Source organism: Ascaphus truei, chromosome 2 (genome assembly GCF_040206685.1).
Source record: "Ascaphus truei isolate aAscTru1 chromosome 2, aAscTru1.hap1, whole genome shotgun sequence".
Taxonomy (NCBI): Eukaryota; Metazoa; Chordata; class Amphibia; order Anura; family Ascaphidae; genus Ascaphus; species Ascaphus truei.
The window spans coordinates 349,767,919-349,778,597 of NC_134484.1; the positions used below are offsets into that span (position 1 = coordinate 349,767,919).

General features: G+C 34.8%; 1 protein-coding gene across 1 annotated transcript; it reads right to left on the reverse strand.

Annotated features, from left to right (window-relative positions):
* Positions 1-651: 651 nt before the first annotated feature.
* Positions 652-4,084, reverse strand: HOXA13 (homeobox A13). The gene is made up of 2 exons (XM_075589108.1): positions 3,409-4,084; positions 652-2,731 (listed from the first exon to the last, which is right to left on the reverse strand). The coding sequence occupies exons 1-2, from the start codon at positions 4,034-4,036 to the stop codon at positions 2,487-2,489; spliced, it is 873 nt and encodes a 290-aa protein (XP_075445223.1). The 5' UTR covers positions 4,037-4,084; the 3' UTR covers positions 652-2,486.
* Positions 4,085-10,679: the final 6,595 nt, after the last annotated feature.

Below are 10,679 nucleotides of genomic sequence, written 5' to 3' on the forward strand. Positions count from 1 at the left end.
ATAGCAAACGTTACTATTTTCGAAAGCCTCTTTTACGGGGAGATTAAATATGAACTCATTACTAAACGTGTTTGATTTCCTGCTTTGCACATTTAAAAAAAATAGATGTATTATTAAAAATGGTATTTGTATAATTCGTTCATTTTAAACATTGGTAGAAATATTCAGTCAAATATCCAAATAGGTATGAAAGTAAATATATGAAACATTAAACAGATTAATTTAAATCATATTGATTTGTAAATTAATATTTTAAATTACACAATATGTGGCTCTAATTTCGGGAAAATACTCAACTACAATCTATGTTGCTCTCAGAAGTTGAAATATATCCTGCATTTCTTCTTTTGCACCCATGTCTGCAAACATATTTAACTATCTACCTATATTTGATAGGATGATATATGTTGCATTTAGAGCATGAGTATTCATCCATGCTTATTTCCATGTATTTAATTTTATTACATGATTTTAATTAGATTACAAGAAGTATACATTGGCGTTAAAAATCTGTTTTGTGATACATTAAATGTTAAATAATTTGCAAACCAAAAGGTTAAAATATATAAAATAATGCGTAGAATTGTATGCCTATTACTGTATAGTTATTCATGTTTATTACCAGAATTAATCCAGACATTGTTCCCCCCAAAGTAATAATTGTTGGTAAGATAAATAAAAGACTTTCCAAGAACACAAGATAGATAACTTGTAGATGGCTCAGACACACATATTTAACAACGACATATTAATTATAATGCACAAGGAAATCACAACAGTCAAACTATTAGCAATAACACTTGTAATTGGTATTAATTATTTAGTTACATGTGTAAAAGGGCAGCAAGTACATGCATGTATAGTTAATACCAGAAGCTATGTAGAATTACTTTTGAACGCCAGATGGCGCCATTGATCCACTAATCTTGATGATGCCTATTCATGAGCTGTCAAGAAGTCAAGGTCACAAATTGTCTTTTTTTCGCCAAGGTCAAGTTTTAAGGCCTTCCAATCCAGACGTTTTAATAATTGCCTTTCAGTTTTAACAATTGCCACAGCTTTCCCGAAAATACATTTCTGAGCTAACAGTAAAATCTTAATTATGGGATTTGTTCCTTTTTCCCCCTGAAAATCTTTCGTGTTACGGGCAAATGTTTATTTCCTATATCAGGTTCGCTATAATATCATTGACATAGAATCAAATTAACTAGTTTAGTATACCTAATTTTAATTAGCAACTAAATACACTGGGATACGCTAACTAATAACTAAATACACACGCTATCTAGCTTCCAATATATTGGAATACATTGTATTTCACACCACGGTTGCACTCAATACAATTAGTATTTTTCCATATCTTTGTCACATTTAGCTATTTTTTTTTAACAAGCTTTATGTCTATGTACATTATCAGTCGAAATAAAAATCGAATGTGCACAAATACATGTTCACAGTGCGCTAATTTTTTATTTACAGGATAACATTTTTTGAGTGAGTAAAGACGAAAAGATAATACGTTTGTTCAAATAACTGATTAGATTAAAAAGTGCTGGAAATGACTGGCTACGATTTTCTAATGCGGCCCCATTACAAACAGTAAACAAAGAAAAGACTTGCTAATTTATATTAATCTAAACGTCACGCAGTAAGTGTTTTCTGTTTTGTCCCCCCCTCCTCCCCCAGTAATATCTGTATTGTACACAATCCAAGTGTCAGGTTTTCTACCATCTTTGTCCATACTGTATGTAGGTGAATTATTTTTTTAAAACAACATGATTTTGTATACAGACTTCTAATGTTTTATAATATTTGAAGGTGTGAAGTCCTATTAAACGATGCAATAATTCCCTTTCTAATTCTACACGTGAATTAATAACTAGTATGCACAGTTTCAAGAATAATGCCTTCACAGACTTTAAAGATAGTTTCTCGCCGGTTTATAATGCTCGAAATAATCTAGAAGATCAATTACCCAAAACTTGCAATAGCTGTACAATTCTTCAAAAACATATTAATACACTCATTCTATGTGAGAATGTATTGGGTAAGCATACAGTACATTTTACACCTATAATTTACCTGAGCAGTCACTCAACATGCAGCCTGGTTTCAAGGTTCAAAACGCAATTATTACATTGATATTCTCGATTTAAATCGCTTCTTGATTACATGCTATCTGTCTCTTTCGTAAGTCAGAATTCATATTATGCTGCATCAAAATTGAATTTGGTGTTTGATGTTTTTAAACTTTACAATAATTCCATGTGGGTTCATTAAGCGCTGTTTTAACTTCGATCAAGCGGTGAGTCTTGGCCTTTCCAAATAATTACATTGCTATTCCCCCCCCCACCCCCCAAGAAACAAAAATCGGTTTTCTTTCAACCATATTCAGAGGTCCCCGAGATGACCTTTATTTGGTTGGGCAAAATTGATCAGTTCCAAATATAAGAACCTGCTCAACAATACTCCATGCAATCCGACCATTAGCTAGTGGTTTTCAGTTTGTTGATGACTTTTTTCTCTTTCACCCTCCTGTTTTGGAACCAGATTGTGACTTGCCTTTCTGACAGATTTGTGGTGGCAGATATCCTTCTTCGTTTGTCCTTAGTAATGAATTTATTTGTAGCATATTCCCTTTCCAGTTCTTTAAGTTGAACTTTAGTGTATGGCACTCGCTTCTTTCTCCCTCTCCTATAAGAGTTAGCATCTGACGGATGAGAAACAACATCTGAAAGGAAACAAGGTATAGCTCATTGTGTTTTACAAATACTAAAGCACCAGTTTGTTATATTTTATGGACTTCACAAAGCTCTAAGTCTACCTGCAAACAATGTTCTGAAATATAGAAATGTTTCATACAGGCGAAACCTGTACTGTAGCTAAATAGGAATGTAAATATGAAAAGCACTAACCAAATTAAGCATAATCTGCCTAAACTAAATATAATAATAACAATAATAAAAATTAGAATAATAGAATAGAATAATACAAGTGTAAATGGGACTAATACATAATTGCAAATGTTCTGAAAAAGCTCCATGTACCATTGCAAATAATATATATAACTACATGTTGAAATTGGCTGCAGATTCCCATATACCTGTGCTTACATTTAGACTGTCTTGGTTAATTAAAGAGATATAACTCTCTCTCAAATATCTATTCTATCTATCTATCTATCTATCTATCTATCTATCTATCTATCTATCTATCTATCTATCTATCTACCTATCTATCTATCTATCTATCTATCTATGCGCCATTATTCTTAAACTGCATGCTAATTAGAATGGCAGCTCTGGTTTATAATCACAAATATACACCCTACACCCTTTACTGAAAAAAAACCCCACCCCACTTCATTCATATCTACACATGTATTTGGAAGTAAGGCAGGTGCTTTACCCGGTAGAGTGGATTTCCAAAGGTGAGTTGGTTGGGCTTGATCCTTGGAGCAATACACCTGACCATTCCAACCATTGGTGATAGCCCAAGGCTGGTAGCTCTCCATGGGCAACAAGGGCTCATGCCTGGGCTCCCCTGGACCTCCAATGGTGGAAACCACTGGCATATCCAAATACCCCGGCACCGGCTGGTAAGGTCCCGTAGCATATCCTTGGTAGAAAGCAAACTCCTTGGCCCGGGAGGTAAAGTCCTCCCCGGCCGCCCCCGAGGTGTCCATGTACTTGTCTGCGAAGGAAGCCGGCTGGGCGCACGACTTGATGGCGTTGTGGTGGGTCATCCTGCACGGGTAGTACCCGCTGCCAAAGTAGCCGTAGGGCAGGCCGGCGCCGGAGGAGCTCTGCGCCGCCGAGCAGGGGCTGCACTGCTTGGCCGGCTCGGCCACCTCGCCCGAGGGGTAGGCAGGGGCCAGGGGAGCCGGGTGCCCCATCAGGTTCCTGCACTGGCTGGCGGCGGCGAAAGTGCTGCCGGCGAAACCTTCCATGTTTTTACTCATCTCATCCAAGCTGTTGTCGTAGAGGAACATGACCGGCTCGATCCAGCGTGGGCGGAGGAGCGCTGAGGCTGTCATAGCCCGGCCAGCAGCGGGACGAGTGGCTCTTTTTTTTTTATTAAAGCCCCCAAGACTTGGGAAAAAAAAAAAAAAAAAGAAGAGAACTCTCAAGATCTCTGAGACTTTACCAGGGGGCGTGACGCGGCGGTCTCGCGGCGGGCGCCCCCGGTGATTGGCTGCGCCCGGAGCCACGTGATATGCAAAGCAGCTGATAAACCACAGAGGAGCAGAATGCGGATAATTATATATATATATATTGAAAGTTATGGGGGGTGGAATATATATATATATATATATATATATATATATATATGTGTGTGTGTGTATGTGTTGTTTTTTTCCCCTTTCTTTTCTTTCCTTTTTTTTTTCTTCCATCGAAATATATAATGAAGGGGTTGCTTTATCAATCAAGGGGATCTTGAGGAGATTGGGTTAAAAGGAGGGAAAGTTAGTTAAAATGGTATATATATATATATATTAATGCAACCCCAAATTGTCATTTTTTCCAACGTGTTCTAGCAGAGAGAGAGGGGCATCCATTGTGTTTTGGCTATTTGCAATTATTCACCCCCGCAGACTGTCATATACTTAAGCGCCTTCCCTGTGTGTGTTTGTAACATTCGAAAGGCAGATAGAATGGTTCTAACATGAAGGCGCCGGGCTGCAAACTGCTGCGGATTCAATGCATAAAAAAAGAATCAGTTGTACTTACAAATAAATGACGAGACGTAGCATGTTTCTGAATTACAAGTTTGAACAATGTTTTTATTTATATATATATTTGTTTTAGAGATAGATCATGCTGATTATTCAAATATTATCCTGACAAAAAGTTGTCAATACTAATATCTGATATCCTTGTCTTTATGTCCTTATCTATTAAAGACAAGATTCGTAGAAAACTGATGCTCTCTCTCTCTCTATATATATACATATATATATAGAGCATCAGTTTTCTACGAATCTTGTATATCTTATATATATATATTTAATATCTATCTATCTATCTATCTATCTATCTATCTATCTATCTATCTATCTATCTATCTATCTATCTATCTATCTATCTATCTATTGCAAAGGATATACATTATATATATATATATATATATATATATATATATATATATATATATATATATATATATATATATATATATATATATATATATATATATATATATCAATCAAAGTTTAGTAATCGTGGCACGATTATTAAACTTAATACATTGTCTTTAATGTGCTATTTATTTTACTATATTTAAAGATTTTCAAAATGTAAGTACAAAATAAGCACTTTGTTAGTATCAAATCCTCAGAAAACACCCGAGCTCTCGAGTATGATGCAGATCAAAAAAATGCAGCTTTTCAAATGTCAACAGACGTGATATTTCTGAACTCAGCCTAATATTCATTGTACAGTGTGTGCCATCTAATGTTTGTAATACTTTAGGGTGGGAATTGCCTAACCACGGATTTTCTCATGGGTCCTTTACCCATTAATTTAAAACCAAAATCCATACAAACAGTAAACAATTTAGCAATGCACTTGTATAATGCTGCAACCCGAAAGTTGCACCCACGGGAGAGTGAGTGAAAATGGGAAAAAATAAGCACCTTTGCACTTTCCCTATGTCACTATAGAGACAGTGCAGCTTTCTAGCAGTGGAGATGTGGGCAGAGCAGCTCTCCATGAGGGTTGAGCACGCATAGAGGCCAAGGTCAAGTTGAAAGTTGTAGTCTAGCCAAAGTGAGAACTGCCAATTAAGCACTCAAGTCCTTTATTGAAAAGAAGAAGTCCTGTGCACTCGGTTATTTTGTGTATTTCTCCACTTATTTCGCATCCTCTTATAAGTGAAGCATTTCAGTAGTTCTCAGATGCGTCTATTAATGCCATTTGAGTAAAGCCGTGTGGAAGAATAGAGCTCTAAACACACAGCCAACTGCACAGGGAAGGGGATGGGGGAGGGTGTTCCAGCACACTTTGTGTACCTATGTTGCGCCTTTTTGCAGCAATGTACTGAATGTATACATTTGCCAGGAAGACCCCACAACAAATTGTTCACGTAATAATTTATCACCAGTGAAATGTCAGATACGGAAATTGTTATTGCATAACAGAAAGCAGAAAAGCCCACCACATTGGCCCTATACAGATTAATATATTTCAGAGCAAATATTAAGAGATTGCAGATATTGGTAGATGTCAAAAATTAATGTCCCCTACTTATTTCCTTGCTTTAATGTTTTGATTCTGTAGGTATAAGTTAATTAAGTAGTACCAGCACTATAAGGTTTAATGTAATGTAGGGTTGTATGATACTAGTATGCTCTGGCTCTTATTTTTTTAATTTTGTCGCCGGTATACTTAGTTTTCCGACAGATGAGAGTTCAAAACAGTATTCAGGGCATTCTTTCATTGTGTCTAATTCATAAAAGCCATTTGTTTTCTGTTAGGGCAATAGAAAGTGGATCGTGAAATAAGCATGTGGTAAACTTCTTAGTTTGCACACAAAATGTAATTAGCACATTTAAAATTCTGTTCACGTCACACGCAATATATTTATTGCATTTGAGTTGCATTGAAAATATGTTTTTATAAGGACTGTTTTCAATATAATTTTAAAAAAGCAAATTGTTTACTATTTAATGAAAGGCGGATACCCAGCCTGCATTGTTTTGCTTTAGTAATATACAATTAACCCCTTGAAGTCTGTAATACATTAATAGGCCCCTATAACTGAATTTCACTTATATTGTCAACAAGTGTTTTGAATCTTCTAATTAGCTAGAACATTTTCACTAATTCTTTACTACCCCCTTCATACAATTTACCTATCTTCATTGGGTTTGACCTTTAATACTGCGTTGCAAATATCAGATCTGTAATGTAAGGGTTGAGTTTGTTTGCATTGAAAATAAAAATAAGAAAGTGTGTATTAACATACATTTTCTGTTATTGTCTGCAATTGCATTTCAGGAGTCAAAATCACCTCTGGGTTCTAGATGATGTTGCATTGTCTTTTTATGTAATCCGTGCATGGTTTTCCACGATATCTTTATTGTTTTACAGTTAATCAGCAATGTAAACGGTACATTATAGACAATAAGAGATCAAGATCAAGAGAAACCATTGATTAAAAGTAATGTATATTGTGAATACAGCATACTTCAGAATAAAAAATAATATTTTCCCTACTATATCCATTGTTTGCCAGAGGCAGCTGAAAATGTGTGTCAATCATTATTGCAAAATAGCATTATATACATTTTTACAAATACCAATAAAGAGACACAGGGGGCTAAGATGGTGATTACACGTATTAGTAAATAATACCAGTTCAAACAAAAACAAAATTACAGAAGCAATTGACTGGTGGGAACTATTACTTCGTGTACCATTAATTGTTTCAGTCAATTTTTTTGTAGCCATTTTTAGCTATTACAAAAACCCAGCTACCACACATCATATACTTCTCACAGCCTAATTCATTAAAATACATATTTACGTCAGGACATGTTATATGGGAAAGTTTATGATATCCTTCTGTAAACAAGCATTTCCATAATACGCGTTTTCCATGTTACTGGCAAAAATAAAAGAATACCATTAATGAACGAGAAACAAATGTCCTTGTTGTGTACAAATGGAGTCACCACACAGTGCAATTAAACAGTGTGACATTTTCCCATAGCTCAGACTAAGGATCCCCATTAACAGATATGACGTTTCCTTCAGACTGGAGACAAAGACGTTCCTCTTGCTTCTGGCTTTGGTGGTGGTACCAAATTTTGATCTGAAGAAAACAGAAGAGGTAAATATTAATAGCCGCGTCTACTATAAACAAAGCAAATATACTAAATTATTTTCTAAATAATGTTTAGTTGATTTGTTTTCTTCCTCTGTTTATACAGAACTATAACAACGCCTTAACATAACTGTATTTATGCATGTTAAGGTCCCTCAGAAACACACTACACACACACATATATATATATATATATATATATATATATATATATATATATATATATATATATATATATATATAATATATATAATATATATATATATAGATATATAGATATATATACTATCTATTTAAATTTCTTTTAGAAAAGACGAGTGTTATTCACATCCCCTTTTAGTAAATTAGAATTCAAACGGTGTAAAGTGTCCTTTTTTTTATCCCAGTAATTTCATGAAACAAGTATAAAATCCCTGTTAAATGAAAAAAAAATGCTTAGTTGAGAAAAACCAAGCAAACTGCTCTCAGGTATAACTTGATTTAAAAATGTACATCAATCTGTACACACACACACACACACACACACACACACACACACACACACACACACACACACACACACACACACACACACACACACACACACACACACACACACACACACACACACACACACACACACACACACACACACACACACACACACACACACACACACACACACACACACACACACACACACACACACACACACACACACCACCCCCCCCACACACAAAAGTATGCAATTTTTCAGGAATCAATTAATCAATCTATCTATCTATCGACCTATCTCACTATCTACATCCATTCTGTAAGCACTCTGCCTCAGAAGTGTTGCATAGATGTGTACGTGTCTTTCTGGAAGTGCAAGTTTAAGAGCAATAATTTGTCTTTGCCCTGGTGTGAGGAAGTGCTTTTCTTCAAAGGCTTTCTCCAATTCTGCAATTTAGAGTTTATTGTAAGGAACTCCTTTTTTTCTTTGTCTGCCCTGTGGGTACTTGGTAAATTATAGTGGCTGAGAACCTGTTTGCAAAAGGAAAAAAATAAATAAAAAATTATATATATATATATCTCTGTCAATTTCTTAGCAAAATGGTTGCTAATTGGGAAAATGTTGGTAAATTAATCAGTGGGTCATGTCCCAAATAGATGTTTTTATGTTTTATTATATATATATATATATATATATATATATATATATATATATATATATATATATATATATATATATATATATATAAAACATAAAACATAAAACATAAAATATATAACATAAAACATACAACATAAAACCATCTATTTGGGACATGACCCACTCTGATTAATTTACCAACATTTTCCCAATTAGCAACCATTTAACAAATTGGCAGACATAACTATTTTTTTCCCAAAAAATTTTTTTTGCAGTAAAAATACTTTCAGGTCTAAATCTGTTTTTCAATAATGTTCTCCAATATAACAAACAGTTTTGATGCTAACTCAAATCGTCTCATAACATTATAACAATTATGTGCGTTATTCCTACCTGGCATACAGTGGACATCCCTAAATCTATAAGAAAGCATTTATAAATTCCAATCAAAATTCATATGTGCTTTATATACCGTAGCTCTCAGATAAAGGGATTCATAAGTGTTGTTTTTAAACAGTTATTATAACCGTCCTGTATATTCAGATGAAAGCCCTGTACAACATAAAGTGTTCTACTTATAGAAGTGGTGCAAAAAAGATACATATTCATCAAAGAATTGAGAGCAATTAGATTTTTGCTGGTGCAGTTTGTACAACGGAAGATTTTGATCAATAAAGATTTTTTGATAAATATGCCTTGTCCCTATGTGTTCTTCCCCAATTCAGCGAAATTGTGCTCCAAGATTGAACTGCTTCCTCATTGACAGGCATCAGTCTTTTGAAATTATTGAATATATACCATGCAAATAAGTGATTTTGATTTATACAAACAAATCAGAAATATAAAAACATACCTCTTAAAACATTGAATGATGTAAATAACAATCTTAGAAATATTTCGAACAATAAGCACAAGAGTGTCTAAATAGGCTTATGCTATCAGATATGGATCGGCAGTGTGCTTCTTTCCCACATGTCTCAGTATGGATGTACATATATTCTTATGTCTATTTTCTAATTTCAAACACTGGAAGATGGTCCAATTACTGTATGTGCTCTAGTTAATTACCTTCATATGCCCATGTAGGTCATTTCCCCCGCTTTCTGGAATATTGCAGAATGATACTAAATGCAACTGTAGTCTTGCTCTGTGATTTAGTTTAACCCCAAGGCAGAGAAACAGACCTCTTAAAAATGGGCAGGAACCAGCTATTTGCTGGTAGCAAAAACCAAGCTCCCTACTCTCAAACCAGCAGGTTTCCAGACATGACTGCTACCTGATCCACTAATGACTGCATCACAGATGTCAGTTTCATACTCGCATATTATAATGTTCTTATGTTTTGATATTAGAAATGTAATTTGTGAGATACCACCTTTCCTGTTTGTACACAATAACCTGTATTTTTAGACAGTATTCTATCCGTGTGCCCATCACGAGCTTGTCGCAGGTCACTGTCAGTGTCACTGTCATGCCGGTCACGATTTTAGATGATTTACATGAAACTCGAAATGCAATTCAGTCAAGTGAGAGAATATTTGTACTTCTTACCGAATCCCTTTTGTAACGATCCATAGAAAGAGTTGAATTGCCATGGATTTTTAAAACATAACCCAGCTCCCACCACGTCACCGAGTTAAAATGAAGTGACCAAAAGGATTAAATACAATTTTTCAGCTAGATTCTATATCCATAAACATGTATATAAAATGTAGAATTAGAACATAGAATGCAAATA